The sequence below is a fragment of the Amyelois transitella genome, chromosome 3, assembly GCF_032362555.1.
Source record: "Amyelois transitella isolate CPQ chromosome 3, ilAmyTran1.1, whole genome shotgun sequence".
NCBI lineage: Eukaryota > Metazoa > Arthropoda > Insecta > Lepidoptera > Pyralidae > Amyelois > Amyelois transitella.
In genome coordinates, this window is record NC_083506.1 from 6,054,139 (window position 1) to 6,070,738 (window position 16,600).

At 33.3% G+C, this 16,600-nt stretch overlaps 3 protein-coding genes across 4 annotated transcripts; 1 reads left to right on the plus strand and 2 right to left on the minus strand.

Annotated features, from left to right (window-relative positions):
- Window positions 1-374: 374 nt before the first annotated feature.
- LOC106135438 (G2/mitotic-specific cyclin-B) lies at window positions 375-5,518 on the minus strand. Its single transcript, XM_013335729.2, has 7 exons — window positions 5,199-5,518; window positions 4,885-5,093; window positions 4,066-4,201; window positions 3,512-3,934; window positions 2,861-2,983; window positions 1,887-2,107; window positions 375-1,430 (listed from the first exon to the last, which is right to left on the minus strand). The coding sequence occupies exons 1-7, from the start codon at window positions 5,226-5,228 to the stop codon at window positions 1,055-1,057; spliced, it is 1,518 nt and encodes a 505-aa protein (XP_013191183.2). The 5' UTR covers window positions 5,229-5,518; the 3' UTR covers window positions 375-1,054.
- Window positions 5,519-6,780: 1,262 nt separating this feature from the next.
- Window positions 6,781-8,932, minus strand: LOC132903161 (uncharacterized). Its single transcript, XM_060950545.1, has 4 exons — window positions 8,661-8,932; window positions 8,272-8,441; window positions 7,151-7,969; window positions 6,781-7,064 (listed from the first exon to the last, which is right to left on the minus strand). The coding sequence occupies exons 1-4, from the start codon at window positions 8,791-8,793 to the stop codon at window positions 6,816-6,818; spliced, it is 1,371 nt and encodes a 456-aa protein (XP_060806528.1). The 5' UTR covers window positions 8,794-8,932; the 3' UTR covers window positions 6,781-6,815.
- A 196-nt stretch (window positions 8,933-9,128) lies between these two features.
- On the plus strand, window positions 9,129-15,856 carry LOC106135515 (guanylate kinase). Of its 2 annotated transcripts, none has more exons than XM_060950895.1 (5): window positions 9,129-9,296; window positions 9,375-9,642; window positions 12,012-12,235; window positions 12,953-13,060; window positions 13,541-15,856. In XM_060950895.1, exons 2-5 carry the CDS (start codon window positions 9,386-9,388, stop codon window positions 13,564-13,566), a joined length of 615 nt encoding a protein of 204 aa, XP_060806878.1. In that variant the 5' UTR covers window positions 9,129-9,296; window positions 9,375-9,385; the 3' UTR covers window positions 13,567-15,856. The 2 variants fall into 2 exon arrangements, with proteins under 2 accessions (XP_060806878.1, XP_060806883.1); XM_060950900.1 differs by having other exon boundaries at window positions 15,458-15,856.
- The last annotated feature ends 744 nt before the right edge of the window (window positions 15,857-16,600 follow it).

Here is a 16,600-nt window from a genome sequence, read left to right on the forward strand (position 1 = left end):
TTCAACCTTTATATGTAGATCCCTGTTGGTTATAGATTTTTTTTATATTCTTATGAATATACAGACATCAGTTAGTAACATTTTTTGATTATCTACTGATACAATATTGAAATTTTCTGTATATACATATATAGGGTAATTTTCGTCCAGGTAGATAGGTATTGATTTTCATATAGGACCTACAATCAGGTAGCGATACCTTTATCAATATGAATTTCAAAATGGGTCAGTAGATAACGCGTGAAGAAACAATATGCACGAATAATGCATGAACTTACTTTCGCATTTATATTTGTTGAGATGAATACAAGTAAAAGAAAATCAAATATTATAAAACAGATTTATTTATATTTAACAAAATTACTTATGTCTTATCAAAAATTACATTTTATAATCACAAACTTGTAAAACTTACTAAAAGAACATTGTTTATTACGAACTAGATACAATTTACATCTCAACAAAACTATTAAAAATATTCATTGGCAGAACAGGGACAGAACGGGACAAATACTACTTTATTGGACAAAATTTAAATATATCATTTGCTGGTTGAATGGATCCGAAAATGGGTTACATAAGCCCGTCATTTTATTTTTAGATTTACCGTATCATACCTTTAAAAAACAAATGCAAACATGTAAAAAAATGCATCCTGAATTATTAGGATTTGATATGACATTCAATATGCATCATGTACATAATATTAAAATTACAACATTCGAGCTTTCTGAAACCTCCAGTGGTCCAAAATGTTACTAATACATGCAAATTTTGAAATAATAAATACTTTATATGACAAAATATATAGATAAGCATTACTGGGATCATCAACCATTGGTAGGTAGGTACAGTTCAGTTAATTAATAAAACTCACCGTCATACATAAAATTACATCTAAAAATTAAAACTACTTAAACAAACAGGTCCCTAATACAGTATATACTACGAAGGTTCAGTCCATTGTTTATCAAACATTGGATACAATACAATGTTACTGGCGTCAAGCGTAATAAGATTAGTCATATTAATACCTACACATCACTAAAAAAAGTTAAGGTGATTTGGCTATTTCGTTGATCGCTTCGCCTTTTAGCTGCGGGAGACTCGACACTTTGGCTAAGGTGGCATCTAAATATTTGTTATATACTGCCTTGTATTTAGAATTTTCAACATTTAGGACGATTTTAGCTAGTTTCCTCATTATGGGCATGATATGTTCGAGCGTGTAGCCAGAATAATAAGAAACTGTGGGTGTCCAAACGACTTCTAAAGTTTTACTTGACAGCAAGTAAAGAGAGAGGCAGATCGCCGCCGCCGCCAGTTCTGAAGGCCTGTAATGTGCCATTGAGTACTCCACCAGGCAAAGGTCTACAAAATATTTAGCCAGGTGATGGTTCTTCGATGTTCCGTGAGCTGCTTTCACAAATCTGAAATAGGTTAAAAAATTAATAATTCACTACTTCGTTATAGATGGGTTTAGTTGAATCGGTAATCGCTACTGAGACCAGGATACAATCTTCTGGAGGGAATATGCTGACCACTCTATCTATCTACTTAACATAAGAGTAACATTTATAATACGTAAATACGCGCCATGCTACGGAGGCTCCAGGCCAGCCATAAACAGAAGTGCATATTATACAAAGCATTGTTGTGCTGTTGTATCTTTCTTATATTTATATAATTCATTAGTCAATAAATAAAAAAAAAACTTTGATATTGACTTATAGACAACATACAGCAGAACTATTAGGCATAGGAAACTGAAATTTGTCACGTATGTGTTTAGATATCTAGCATAAACATGTTCTTTAGAGCATATCCCAATTATTTTTTCGAAGAAAAGTGCGCAGAACTACCGGAATTATCTAGTAACAACTTACCTTCTCAAGAAGCTGAGGGGGATGGGCCTCGCCAAGCAGAATTCTAGTTTCGACATGATCTCCCGTTCGCACCGGAACACATCGGACTTGCTGTACGCGTTGTCGGTCACGTAGACGAAGTCCGCAACGTCGGGCGCGTAGATCTCCTCATATTTGCTGGCTATGAACATCGCCGTCACCCCAACCAGTTGCAGCTGATTCCGTTGAACATTTGGCACCGCCTAAAAAGAAAAGTTGGTCTGTAGTAGCCTTGAGGTTAACTTAACGTTGTAATTAAATTCCATCGCTTTTAATTAAATTCTAACATTTATAATACGTGAATACGCGCCATGCTACGGAGGCTGCAGGCCAGCCACAAACAGAAGTGCATATTATACAAAGCATTGTTGTACTATTGTATCTTTCTTATAGTTATATAATTCATTAGTCAATAAATAAAAAAAAAACATTTATATTGACTTATAGATTATAGACAACATACAGCAGAACTATTAGGCATATAATTACGAAATTTATACACATAAATTTCGTAATTATATTAACATTATAGAATTTAATTAATTTATAAATTTTTACGAATTTAAATATTGAGTGTTCTCAATATTTAAATTCCATAATTATTATTATAACTACTGTAAAGACATTGCATCAAATTTTAAAAGCACAATCAAATTTAAAAGCATAAACAGAATAACTAGGTATACCCTATTTTAAAGAGTTGATTGTGTAGACATTACTTCGAATGAAGAAGAAAATATTTAGTTAATTTCACAGTACTTATTCTCTATCCAAACACCAATTATTACAATAATGAAGACTAAAATAACTGAATAATCTTTAACTGCATAACCAATTTGACTAAAATTGGGGTAACAGAAATAAATGCCTGGGAAAGAAGTACTTTGATAAGCCTGTTTTCTTACTTTCCAGAAGGTATTTCTTTTCAGATAGAATCAATAAGCAGAATTATTTACCTGTAAATATCTATCTATAATTCCAACAGTAAGATGGAATGTCTCCAAAACTAGTGAAAATTGTCGCTGTACTTCCACCAACCAATCAATCAGTGTGGCTCTCATCTTCCCAGTAATGACAGTCTGAAAAAATAATTAAAACAAAAACATAGCTTATTATGTCTTACTTAAAACAATTTTTGTATTTATCATCCTCCTAATAATAATCCCAATTGCTTCCTCTGGAGAAGAGCCCAGGCTGTCTATGATCATGATTGTTAGGTGACAATAAGCGCCTTCCTAAAGGATAACCAAACCCACTAATCATGGTTACCATGTTTATGTCGCCTGCCTAGATGAAAGTAAGAGCATTATTTAGCAATAGCAAGGCATTGATTTGGTACATAGCTGCACCAATTTCAACCTGTGTACGCTTCTTTATAATGTATAAAACTCATCAATGTAAAGTTTCATCCAAATCCGTTCAGCAGTTTAAAAAAGACAGACATTGGGCATACATACTTTCGCATTTATGATTGAGTATGAAAATTACCTACAAAGGTCACAAGAATATGCTTGGATGAGATGTATTTGTAGATATGATTATTTTGAAAAGCTTTTATGTCAACTTAGAAAACAGTCTTGAAACCTACTACTAAAAAAATCACAAACCTGATTCTTCAAATGGTCATGTTCAATGGGGTACTTCAATTCAAGTTCAGTCAAATAATTGTAAATTTCCTTGATATAAGCAGACATCAATAGTGGACTTTCATTGTCACCCGCATCAATATCTTCAATGTCTTTAGGCAGTTTTGGTGTCTTTATTATATTTGCAGCCTCATTCTCTAACTTGCTTTGATCGATGATGCACGTGCTTTTTTCTGAATAGGTCACTGTGTCACCTAATTTAAGTTTGCCTAAGGACTCAGTTGGGTCTTTAAGGATTGGCTTCAAGGTCTTAGATTCCTTATTTTCTTTCAATGTTGGCAGCTTACCATTCTTCTTCTCTTGTGTAGTCTTCTTTGTTTGTATCAGTATATTTATTGATTCCTTTATCTCATTTTGTTTATTTGATGAGTCTTTCAGCACAGCCTGGAAAACAATGGTTATTGATTTTTAAAAACAATGGTTAATGCCATACTTATTCATTGTATGTCAGACTAGCGCTATTGTCCATGTGACATGTTTAAATAATTAAAACTAGACAGACTAGACAAACTTACCCGGGAGCGCGCTGCAGCTCTGGCAGCAAGGCCTGCAGTGCTCTCCTCCCTGCGCAGTGGAGGCCTTGATGAAGGCTGAATGACGGGTCTGCAGGCCAAGCCTGTGTCCACCTTAGATTGGACATGACTGTAATTGCTGTAACAGTTTGAAATAAATTAATACCATGTTTGTAACAACAGAAATACCTATATAGCTTTTCCCCATCACTGGTCAAACTTATGCAAATTAAGCAAGCATGTAGAATAAATAAAAGTGGTAAAAACTGTCAGACTTTCACACATGTTTAAATAGAAACTCTGCTTAGCGTTTTTATGATTTATTTTCCATCAGACCACGGTTAATCTTACAGAATAGCTAGACTAAAGTTTTAATTACTAGTACCTATATACCTATATATGTATATAACTGTCTGGTACCAAAGATTCTTATCTAGAAAAGATATAAACCCTATAAAGCGGGTGGATGAAATCGAAGTGGTTGCAGGTGCAACCTGGACAGCAAAGGCACATAACACAGAGACATGGGTGAGGTTGGAGGAATTTTGTCAAAGGACAAATGGGCACACAATTATAATTTATGTTTGTTAATAAATGTAAAAACTAAAGTGCGAATAAAGGCTTTTAGAGGTTTTTGGTTATTAGCAATAAAGGTTATTGTTATTATTACTGTCATTTTATAATTTCTTGGTAGATAAGGCGGAACAATAGTTTTACCTTGTTCGCCATGTTATTTTTTTTAATGAAACTTGAAGGTATGTATAAAAAAATAATAGCCACTTGTAGGTATGAGTAAAAAAGAAAGCCGGTGAACATACTTACCTACGTGAGAGGCCACGATTGAGAGTCGCCTTCTTCTCGAACTCTGCTGTCGCTTCGGCCACTTTACCAATTATGTTCTCTCGCTGAGCTTGGTAGTTACTCAGATCACCAAGGGCCCCGCGCATAGCGAGGCCTTGTCTCTTGTTTGGCAAAGCTATGCCACCCTTGCCTTTAATATTGAACACATTTTCTTGATTCTCTGTCTGCACCTAAAGATAATTCGTTATGTTTAAAAGAGAAAAGTATTCATATAAATAATAGATAGATAGATAGAGGAATAAATTCGCCTGCTACATCAATAAAATAAAACTTACCGTTCGCTGCCGTCTTACTTGAATATCCATGTCTAGGAAAATAAAACTGTTTCTCTGCAAATAATATCACGTATGAATGGCAAACAGTGCCCGTCCAAAGACTTTAAAATTTGTTCAAATGCGATGCCCTCCTTATTCTCCTCACCTGGCTTGGCACCGAACGAATTCGTGTGCTTGCTTGAGTTGTTTGATTGATTTGTTTGATTTTGAAGTAACGTTAAAATTTCAAAATCGAGAAAGACGTTGTGATTGGCTGATTTGCCACTCGGAAACCAGTGGTATGAATGTTTATATCTTGTTAATTATTTTTTCACACAGATACATTATTTTAACACAATGTGTTATTTGCATAAATCTAAGTTAAATAATTTGATAATAATTATAGTAAAATATTATGAAAATATTTAAATTTTTAATTAATGGTAAAAAGTGTTGAATAAATTACAAACAGCTGATGAATTTCTTTTTAATATTTCTACGGCCCTGGATACAAGTTCTTTCAAGTATTCTTGTATGCGATAAAAGATGATTAAATTACTATATGTGTGCAACTTAAAAAATCACGTTCAATATTCGCTTTGTGGTCGGAGGTCAGACGTATAAACATAAAGTAATGTTTTTAAATTCACTCCTTTGTCATAATTCATTTGACTTTTCCACTACTGCTGTGCCACGATGATTTTCAGACAAGTGTAATAGCGAACACTCTAGTTAGACTCTCAGACAGTATAGCTTGGCAAAAAAGAGTATGGAAAAAATGAGGGCGCTGCCTGTCTTTATATGGCCACCCCATATAACCTGACCTAAACCGTTTTGATACTTGAGTAATTGATTTTATATAGAGAAAAAGAAGTCAACAGCGGAAGACGCTACTTAAAAAAACTTCCTTGAGCGTCACCGCCCATACTTTCTCATTGGGGTTCGCACACGACGCAACTAGTCACCAACCGGTTAGTAACTGATCCCGAGTGATGCGTCGTCGAGCCAGTCGCTGTCCTACTGGATACTCGAGTTTCAACGTTTTGTTTTGAAAATGAACGAGCAAAAATAGCAGAAGTTACAAAAACGAAAGTAAAGGAAGTATGCAGGGATCGTGGCAAGTGGAAAGAGGTAGTCTCTGCCTACCCCTCCGGGAAAGAGGCGTGATTTTATGTATGTATGTATGTATGTATGTTACAGAAACCTTACAATTTGAGTAGCGCCGTATGCGAAGTACAGTTTCTGATTGGTTTGTTATTGTAATTACTGACTAGTTCCCGTAACCTTTGAGTAGCTTCGTGTGCGAAGGGTCTGAGTCGACGACAACATGAAAAGGGTGTGAAAAGATTTCAGGGATGATAACACTCGCCTGTGTTACAGATGTTAATATGATACTAGCTGCGTCCCGGGGCTGCGTTCCCGTGAACATTTTGCAATACAAAGTACCCTATATGTTAGTCCAGGTCATATTCTACTCGTTTACCAAAATTCATAATAATCCATCCAGTAGTTTCTGTGTGAAAGAGTAATAAACACACATACACGTCCAAACTTCCTTACAAACTTTCGCATTTATAATGTAAGCAGGATTAAAAAATCTCAGTTGATTATCAGTGATTTTATTCAATCAGAATCAAATTATTCATCCACGTATTCTACACCTGAGAAGACAGCATCTTGGGTTGACGTTCCTGCTATGTCAGAATAACAGGATTCTGATGACTCTTCACTGCTGCTGTCATCATTTACAGGAATGACTAATTGCTCTATATCAGTGTATAAAGTTCTGCCTCTCTCAAAATACTCCTTTTCAATTTTCATAACATGTCTGCATGAATTTACCCAATTTTCCACAGAGATACTTTCAAATGCTTGCTGAGATGCCATCTACAAAAAACATTTAGACGAAAATTAAAGCTAGTAATAATCAAACTAATAGTCTACTGAATAAAAGTTAATAAGAGAACCTTTACCTTTATATCAGTTGAGCACACATTATTTGATGCAATTTTATGCTTAGCGATCCCCCAAATTAATTCAATTGGGTTTAAATCGCAATGGTAAGGTGGAAGTCGTACCACTGTGTGACCATGTTCTCCTAAAATCTCATCTATTTCATAAAGAGGGGCCGGTTTATGGCGTTTTACTAATGTCAAAAGCTCCGGCTTGCGCAATGAGTCCTCAAACGGCACGCCATTATCTTCAAGCCATACTTTAATTTCGGCAACTTTAGTTGCGCTTGTTGGTGCCTTATTTAGTACTACTGAGTGGTAGGGCGCATTGTCCATGACTATTATACTAGCCTCAGTGAGATTTGGGATTAATTTATCTTTAACCCATTTCGTAAAATTGTAATGGTTCATTTCAGAGTGATAGTCCTCATTCTGATTATTTCCGCTGAAAATCAATAAGGCATTCGGAACAAATCCCTTCTCACTGCCAGCATGTACAATAATGTACCGCTTGCCTTTGCTCACATTTTCTTTTATTCCACTAACATCCATTGACTGCCAGCATTTTTTTAATTTATATGAGGCATGAACATAGCTCTCATCTAAATATATAATATTTTTTCTCAGTTCCTCTGGCAAATTTCTGTTATCTAAAATGATTTTAAGATATTTTTCTCTCTTGAGAGCTATGTCAGTTTTTTCTATCAGGGCTGACCTATCAGACTGGCATTTTTTATATTTAAAACCCAGTGAAAGTAATACTTTTCGCAGGTGTTCCCGACTTCCATCATAATTTAAATCTGCTTTAATAACAGGTAGCAGATTACGAAGAGTGGGCACCTAAAATAAAAAATACTTAAACTATAAGATTTGGTTACAATATGTTATTTCTTGGGTATGTAAGTGGCCAACACTGGTGTCAGTTTTTTTAAGCTGCTGCGTATAGAAATCTGACTGACATGGCTTAACCACTGTCATCAATGATGACATCCGGCATAACAATATGTGAAAATTATTTAACTTAATTATTTACATTCGAAAATAACTTGGTCTATGTGTAATGCTCTCACACCGTACCAAGGGGCCAATTTCAATAATTTTATGAAAATGTTTATATAATATAATAAATAAAAAAAAATTACCTGTTTTTTCACCACATAGAAAAAATGAACCTTTTGTCTTATGGCTGACAAATCAAAATTGTCCAAAACCTTTTTTGGACGACCTTTTCTATGTTTTCCTGGTGTAGAAAACACGCCCTTATTTCTAGCACCTTCTTTTTCAATATTTCGGACAGTGTTTATACTAACACCTAAAAATAAAAATAATTGTGTGAAAAAAAAATTAATGATCAATCTTACGTTGTCCTAGTATACATGTCATTGCAAATTTGCAAAACATAACCTTCAAATAGCGTTGAAGTTAAAATCTATTTTTCACAATATCTTATGATCTTAGTACTTAAAATCATTAAAACAATGTTTTATTACTATATTCTATGACTAAATAATAATTACATATAAATAAATACCTGTCATTTCGGCTGTTCGTCTATAAACATCATCAATTGCATGAGTAATTTCTCCAGCTTCTTGTTCTGCCAAACAATGCAAGAACACTCTATGAATAACCTTTCTACCACTGCTCCGGATAGTTTTATTCATGTTTCTACATATATTTTACAAATTATTCACTTAAAAGTTTCAATTTCACCAAAATACAAAAACCAAAACGAATGTTCGACTTCGTATGTACTAGTTTATGACAGCAAAATAGTGTTGCCATTATTCACACTCTTTAGTACCACCTGTCACCGGTACAAACTCTTATTTGCCAAGCTGTATTAATATCCCTTACTGAATAACGAATAATGTAATCTCGGAGAGTCACACAAACAGAATCTACATAATCTATGGTGACAACACAATTTTAACTGTCAATGTCAACGTCAAACAAGGAATCAAACAAATCAATGTATGTGCTAAAGTCAAATCAAACTTCAAATGTGTGTTATGTACCTACTTAACCTACGAGTAAAGGGAAACGAGAGAAATTAAATTGGATATATCGCGTGGATTTATATCTATTCACTAAAGCTGTATTAAAATCTCAATACTGTTAATAACATATCGTTCAACAAAATTTTTAACCACGTATTTGTTTAGATGTAAGTAAAAAGCAGGAATTGTTTTTTGCGTTGCGGCAGTATTAATTCAATTAAACCTGTTTTACTTTCTTTCTATAGTTTTTGCAAGTATGGTGCAGAAAGGGCCCCGTCCTTTAGTTCTATGTGGACCTTCAGGTTCGGGCAAAAGTACCCTTTTAAAGCGCCTTCTCAAAGAATTTCCGGATAAATTTGGCTTTAGTGTGTCACATACTACAAGAAGTCCACGACCGGGTGAAAAAGATGGTGTTCACTATCATTTTACCACAAAAGATGACATGGTAGCCGCAATACAGAGAGGTGAATTCTTAGAAACGGCCAATTTCAGTGGAAATATGTATGGTACCAGGTGAGTTTAGTGCATAATTTTTGCAAAAAGAATTTAATTTGGCCATGTGCTCGTTGTTTAGGGGGCAATGGCAAATTGCCAAAATTCAGTTTTCAGTGTTAACGTCATTGTTTGTTAAATGTTATTTCTGTTATGCATATCTGTATTTAATTTTGTGATTTGCCACTTAGTTATCACTAATATACTTATGTACTTCTTCAGCTTAGTTCATACACCTGTCTATGGACTAGGTCAACTAGGACCAGCATGTATCTTGGTGGGTGACCTGCATGCCCGCCCAGCCCAGGGCTGTTGATGTAAACTTATTTTTACCAACAATAAAATATGGCAGCATGATTTTCACTTTTTTGTTACTCTGCAACCCATCATACAACACTAGCTGAGCCTCAGGGCTTCCAGACTCTCGTGGTAATTTTAAGGATTAAGATTAATTGTTGTTATTCCAGGTTATATTCTACCTGGTACCCAATTTCATCATCATGAAGGTGTAACAAATGTCATCATCATCACACATCTTTACAAACTTAACTTAACATTAATTTTACAAGAATTAGGATTCTTTAATATGTTTATCTTTTATATGTATAAAATTGTCATTTTACAATGTTTGTTCCTGTACTCCTCTGAAACAGCTTGACTGATTCTCATGAATAAAATTTTCTGAGCATATTGAGTAGGGCTGAGAATCGGCCAAAATCTTTTTTTATACCCCTTAGTGACTACAACCATTTGTCCACCCTTAACATTTTTTTTAACTAGTAATTACTTAAAAATTATTTATATGGCAAAACAATGTTTGCCGGGACAGCTTGTTTATTATAAAATTGAAATAAGTAGCATGTTGAGACTTAACTTTTTCTAAATATTTGTAACAAGTATGTTTTTCTGATGGTATGAATTTTTATCACAATACCTACCCTGACAGACAATAAGAAACAGTGAAACCATCTCGGGTTTCACCCAGGTGTGAGGAAAAGATTGCCCGATATATTGAGCTGGGTGAGGAAAGAGAGGCAAGTTGCTTGCAGATAATATAATATTCTTTCTGTCACATACATCAAAATAAAACTTGATTGTATAAATAGTATAGTTATTGTCAACATCTATATCCCTTAAGGGCTAGACAGAGCCAATTTCAAATGAAAAATTTAATGGAAAAGTATGCTTTGGTGAAATTTTATTGAAGCTTCATTTCTATTCAAGTTTGTTTATATGATTTAACTTATTCATAAAAAAGTTGTCACTTATATGCATAATTAAGGTTCAAAGTCGGGTGAGTATTCATATTGACGAAAAGTTTGATGATGGCCATTTACGCCGCTCCATTCTGAAGAGGTTAATTTATACAGTATAAATTTCTATTTTTACTTAGGTATATCTTTAAGTAGAGAGACATCAGTACGTTTCTATTTTATTATATGTATGGATTGAGATTGTCAGTGAATTTTGTTAGCGAAAAAAGTCGCAAGCAACAGCTGATAATCTAATAAATTTTAAATATGGCTGTAGCTTATATTTAAATTAAATATATTTGCGTTTGAAGTGATTCTTGTACTTGAAGCCGCAACTTACACCTTTCTGTCACCTCCAAGTTTTCTTTTATTGCAAAGAAGAAAACAGTTTTAAAATGTTCTAGCTGTTCCCGCGACTTCGTCCCCGTGGAATAGTTAATTTGAGCATCATTGAAGACCCCAAGGATGAATAATTTTCCCCGATTTTTTTTTACATTCTCCATTATTTCTTCGCTCCTTATAGTTGCAGCGTGATGTTATATAGCGTAAAGTCTTCCTTGATAAATGGTCTATTCAACACAAAAATATTTTTCAATTCGAACCAGTAGTTCGTGAGATAAACGCGTTCAAACAAACCAACAAACAAACATTTCAACTTTTAATATTAGTATAGATTTAACTTCATTGCACAAAATACAAATGTATATTTAAGCAGCGGGAGCAATGATTTGGCTCGACCGCCACCAAAGGGAAGATCTTCCGCCAGGCTAGGTGTTATGCCTGGGGAACTACGGCTCCGACGATGTTAAGTCGGAGGTTGTATTTATGCTCCAATCCATTAAATCTTAGTTTGCGCGATTAAGATTCTCGCTGCTATTGGTTGAGCGTGTCAGTTTTTTCGTGATGATTGATAGTTGTTGTGTGATTAACTGTTGTGACGTGTGGCGTAGAGATGTCGCCTCAGTTTTTTCATTACAAACTTAAACAAATCTTTTATAATTAGTGTTGACTAGAGCATCAAATAATGAAGTCTTATTAAAATTTATAGACGAAAACTTTATCAAAGCAAGAAGTTTAAATTTATATGGTCATATGTTATAATCATCTTTTAATCTATTTAATTTTTATGAATTACAGCAAACATGCAGTTGATGAGGTTCGTCGAACTGGCAAGATCTGTATCCTGGATATCGAGATTGAAGGCGTAAAGCAGGTGAAGACCACTGATTTGGATCCCTTGCTCGTCTTTGTGATGCCCCCATCCATTGAAGAGCTCGAGAGACGCCTGCGGGCCCGTAACACTGAACATGAAGAAGCCCTGAAAAAACGCCTGGAGACTGCTAAACGCGAAATAGAGTATGGTAAGTATTATATTTCTTCTAAATCAACCATTGATAAACCAATTTTAGTAATGATAACTCAAACATAGCCCTAAAAATTAAAATTTCTTACAAATATGCTAGTCCCTGCAGATAAGTAGTCAGTAGTTACCTACCTGATGTAAGGTTATTGTTTTGTGTATATACCAAATGATTTCGCATGGAATTTGGTGATCTTAAATAAAATAATTTTATTATGAATTCTGGATTGTGCTTCCTTTGCAGATACAATACAATACAAATTATCTTTATTGCCCTAAAAAAATACATATGTTGTAGAAACATACATGAAGAATATGTTGAGCAAAGGCGGACTTATCGCTAAGCAATCTCTTCCAGCCAACCTTTGGGTAGTGAAAGGTAAAAACATGAAACCGGGTGGGCTAGCTAACAGATGTTAATGTCATATATAACTTACTATACAATTTCTGCAATTTTGTATTTTATAACTATCATTACAAACAACCCACACTATAATTTTCTTTATAAACATACACATCTTTATCTGAAATATGCAAGGTATAATATTTTTGCAATACGAAAACTTTATTTTTGAATTGCTGCTTTGCGGTACGGAACCCTTCGCTCGTGAGTCCGGATTTTTCATCAACAAACGACTTTATGGCCTTACACATATTATATAGGTAATATGTATGCTTTTGGACAAGCTTCAATAAAAAAATATTACCCTTTTTTCAGGAAAAGAGCCAGAGAACTTCCACATCATTATACTGAATGATAATCTCGACAAGGCGTACACAGAACTTCGCGAATTTATTGCACAGAATGTGGAAGATAAGGAAGAAGGTATGTGACTTACATTCTTTATATATTCCCGAAATAAAAAGGGGTCATACAGATTCAATTTTGCCTGCTGTTAATTAAAGAGACTAATAAGTATCTGTGCTTGGAAGTTAAAATTTTTGGGGTTGAGTTTGAGTTTTTGATTTGAGTGATAATTACATGCCTACAATATCATATCTTTATCCTTACGGGGTAGAAATAAATAATGGTTTCAAAGAGATCGAGTCTCTTTGAAGTTATAGCCACGATCAATGATCATGATGGAATTGAAAAAAGATAGTGGCAGATTGCTAGCCCAGTGGCCTGAAAGAAGCATCCCAAGTTTTGTCTTTTCACTACCAGCCTAACTTTAGAAGAGTGAAATAAGCCTGTTGTTAAAATAAATTTTTAACATTATTCATGGAATCCACAAATATCTTTGCACTAGTTTTGTTGTTGAGTTGTGTGAAATATTAACAAAACTATCATATATTTTGTTGACAGGAACAGAATCCAATGACTCAAAATAAATGCACGGAGTGAAGCATGCATGCCACCTTTTGGCTAATTGAAGGACATGGAATGTACCTAACTAAAACAAAATTAAGTTGGCATTTTATGGCTTATTTGAATAGATAAGTTTAATTGAAGTAACATTACATTGAAAGTATGATGTTGTGAAAGCTTGTAGTAAAAAAATCTGACGATTTTTTAACCACAAGCTTTAACACACACACACACTTTGTTACTTAGATGGAAATTTTGTGTTATCCACCTAAGTTGTCGGTGTAATCGACTATACAGGGTATTGCAAGGCCATTGCCTACCATAAATTAAATTGCTAAAATACAACGAGGAAGAGAAGTAATATTATTTAATTGGAGAGAAACGGAAGGAATATGTATTTAATACACACCGGATCATTTCACTGATCACGCTCTTAATCCAGCATCTAGAAAGCACATTCCATTATTTGTTTGCCTAGCTAAAAATGCCAATTTAAAATTTTTAATGTTCCTTGATATTATTGTCGTAAAATCGGTGTTTGTTGTAGAGGTAATTAAGAAGTCAATAATTGCCCCAAATCATAAGCAAAATAACAATGGTTTGATATTCTGAAATCTACCTCCTATTATATACATACATATATTATATAGTGAATGCATTATTCAGGTTTCGATCATTGAATGGTCAACGAATAATAAAATATAGCTGAAGCTTATAAACATTTTGTATATTTTTGGTTACATTATTACTAATGTAACCAAAAATATACAAAATGTTGTGTGTCAAATATAAAAAAACAAAAATCAATTTGATTTTTTATTTATTATGTACAATGTTACCATTTTCTCAAATAGATAAGATTGTGTTTTGTTGTATAAACTATAACGTTAATAATATGTTATTTGAAACATAATTTTATTTAATTAAGTTGAACATTCCACAAGTATAGAACTATTTACTTGACATTTAGTTCACAGTGTTAACAGTGCCAAATGTTCAAATTGTCAACTATGCACTCTCAGGGTTATAATAATAATAAACATTTGACTGGTGGTTATTAATGGTAACAAATAGAAGCGGTACAGGTTTTGTTGTTTTTTTTTTTAGATTTCGTACGTTGTATCGCATAAAGAGCGAAAATAAATTTCGTGAAACAGGTAACTTGCAACAGGTGATCCCATACAACTCCGAAATATTTAATTTTATTTTATAAAATAAGCCTGTGTAACAATTTGTGTGGAATTGCATATTTTTGCTGTAGTTTACATATTTGTTCCTGAAACCAGCTTTAATACGCAATGTTTTAATAAAATAACTTTGTTTAGTGCTGAAAATAACTGCTTTCTATTGTTTTTATAAATCAAAAGATTTGCATTTAACAATTATTATAATTATTAAAAAATTAATATTGAATTAAAGTAGTTAGTACCCTACTTTAATTTTTACCGAAGTATGCTATACTTTCATAAGTTGTGCTTATCTGAATATAGAAATACCTACTAGATTTCAATAGATTTTACATGGTCATATAGTGAAACTTATCAGTTTGACTGTGCTGTAATATAGAACACACATAGAAAAGTATACCATCTTTGCATCCTAGGTTGAACACTTTTCTATTTTATCCATTATTTTACCTTATAACGTACATCATGTATGTGTTAACGCTAGTCTGTAAGGTCCCTGTTAGAAATCTCGTGTATATATTTTGTTCTCAATGTTGTTCCAATGTCTATATATATGATTGACAAATCTTTATATGTATCGTACTAAATTTAGTGTTTTAGAATTTTAGCATAAAGTAGGAAGTATTTTGAAAGTAGATGAATAATCACAAATTGAAGCAAAAGAATATGGGTTAATGAAGAAATAAAGTTTAGTGAAAATTATCATTTTACTGTTTTGTTTTTCTAGCTCTGCGTGGACTGTAAATCAGCTGCAAGGCAACCAGAGTCGCAGATTACGCCTAATTAGCTGTAAGAGTAACTGCTGTCTATATATTTTATGCAGGGCTTATAATTTGTATTCATTAACAAAATTGTTTATTTATTTCGACTTTATAAAATCATTCCAATTTTTTTTTTGCAATGCTGCAGCAAGTATTTTTAATTTTATATTAATTTACATGACAGTAATATACCTAGTAGTATGTGCTAGGATGGATATGCTTCCTCAAGTAAAATGTTATCTTCTTTCAATGTTATATGGCTTTCGGCTGTTTTGGCAATAAGTTATTATAAGGTTTAGATTGAAACTATTTTGGTGTTTTTGTTACTATAAATGAATAAAATCATACCAATACTATTCCTACAACCCTTTATTGTACTCGAAAATAATATCGTACTTACGTAATAGTGAGAAAAAAATATTTTTATATGTATCATTGGGCAGAGCAATTATTTGGCAAGAGCAAAGAGCTCGATATTTTTGTAATTATTTTTATTTTATGTAACTGGAGGAAATCTTTGGTACCATAGCAATTTTGAAAGCGGGATAACATCTACTTCAGTCGCACTGCACCACAAGTGGTGTTACCGAATTTTTTATGTACTAAATGTTGCGGATATAGTCTATATCATGAGTTTATTAATAAAGTATTATTAATATTATAAAATTAATTTTATTCTTATAAGTACAATAATATTAAAATAGCATAGAATTATATACTTGATTTTCAAAAAATTTACAAGAAAAGGGGAATAATTCCGTCATTAATTGCGAGGGCATTTTGCGATTGCACTTTTTTAAAATTCGAAGGTGAACTTAGGAAAAACAAAAACATTAGTACAACAGAAACGGGTAAAAAATAGAGGCGAGTTTGTGCTAACGAGCCCTGAAATACAATTAGAAGTAGTATAGATACGTAGCTGTTGCACGTTTATTTTTTTTTGTACCAGTGGTTTACTTAAGTATGTATTCTGCAATTAAAAATATGGGATGACAAAATATAGGATGCTCAAGCGGGATTTCGAAAGGGAATGGGATGTACTTGATCAGGTATTTTCATTGCGATGCATAGCGAAAAGCTTTTGGCCAAGACTCAAAAAGCCTATTATA

Bases quoted from the DNA above. Each gene is read 5' to 3' on its own strand.
- LOC106135438 (XM_013335729.2), bottom strand. From the start codon at position 5,228: ATGGATATTCAAGTAAGACGGCAGCGAACG. The intron at 5,094-5,198 runs GTAAGTTTTATT...AATTATCTTTAG, and splicing joins AAGTAAGACGGCAGCGAACG to GTGCAGACAGAGAATCAAGA. The intron at 1,431-1,886 runs GTAAGTTGTTAC...AACCTATTTCAG, and splicing joins CCCCTCAGCTTCTTGAGAAG to ATTTGTGAAAGCAGCTCACG.
- LOC132903161 (XM_060950545.1), bottom strand. From the start codon at position 8,793: ATGAATAAAACTATCCGGAGCAGTGGTAGAAAGGTTATTCATAGAGTG. The intron at 8,442-8,660 runs GTATTTATTTAT...TTTTATTTTTAG, and splicing joins ACGAACAGCCGAAATGACAG to GTGTTAGTATAAACACTGTC. The intron at 7,970-8,271 runs GTAATTTTTTTT...TTTTTATTTTAG, and splicing joins TCTATGTGGTGAAAAAACAG to GTGCCCACTCTTCGTAATCT.
- LOC106135515 (XM_060950895.1), top strand. From the start codon at position 9,386: ATGGTGCAGAAAGGGCCCCGTCCTTTAGTTCTATGTGGACCTTCAGGT. The intron at 9,643-12,011 runs GTGAGTTTAGTG...TATGAATTACAG, and splicing joins GGAAATATGTATGGTACCAG to CAAACATGCAGTTGATGAGG. The intron at 12,236-12,952 runs GTAAGTATTATA...CCCTTTTTTCAG, and splicing joins TAAACGCGAAATAGAGTATG to GAAAAGAGCCAGAGAACTTC.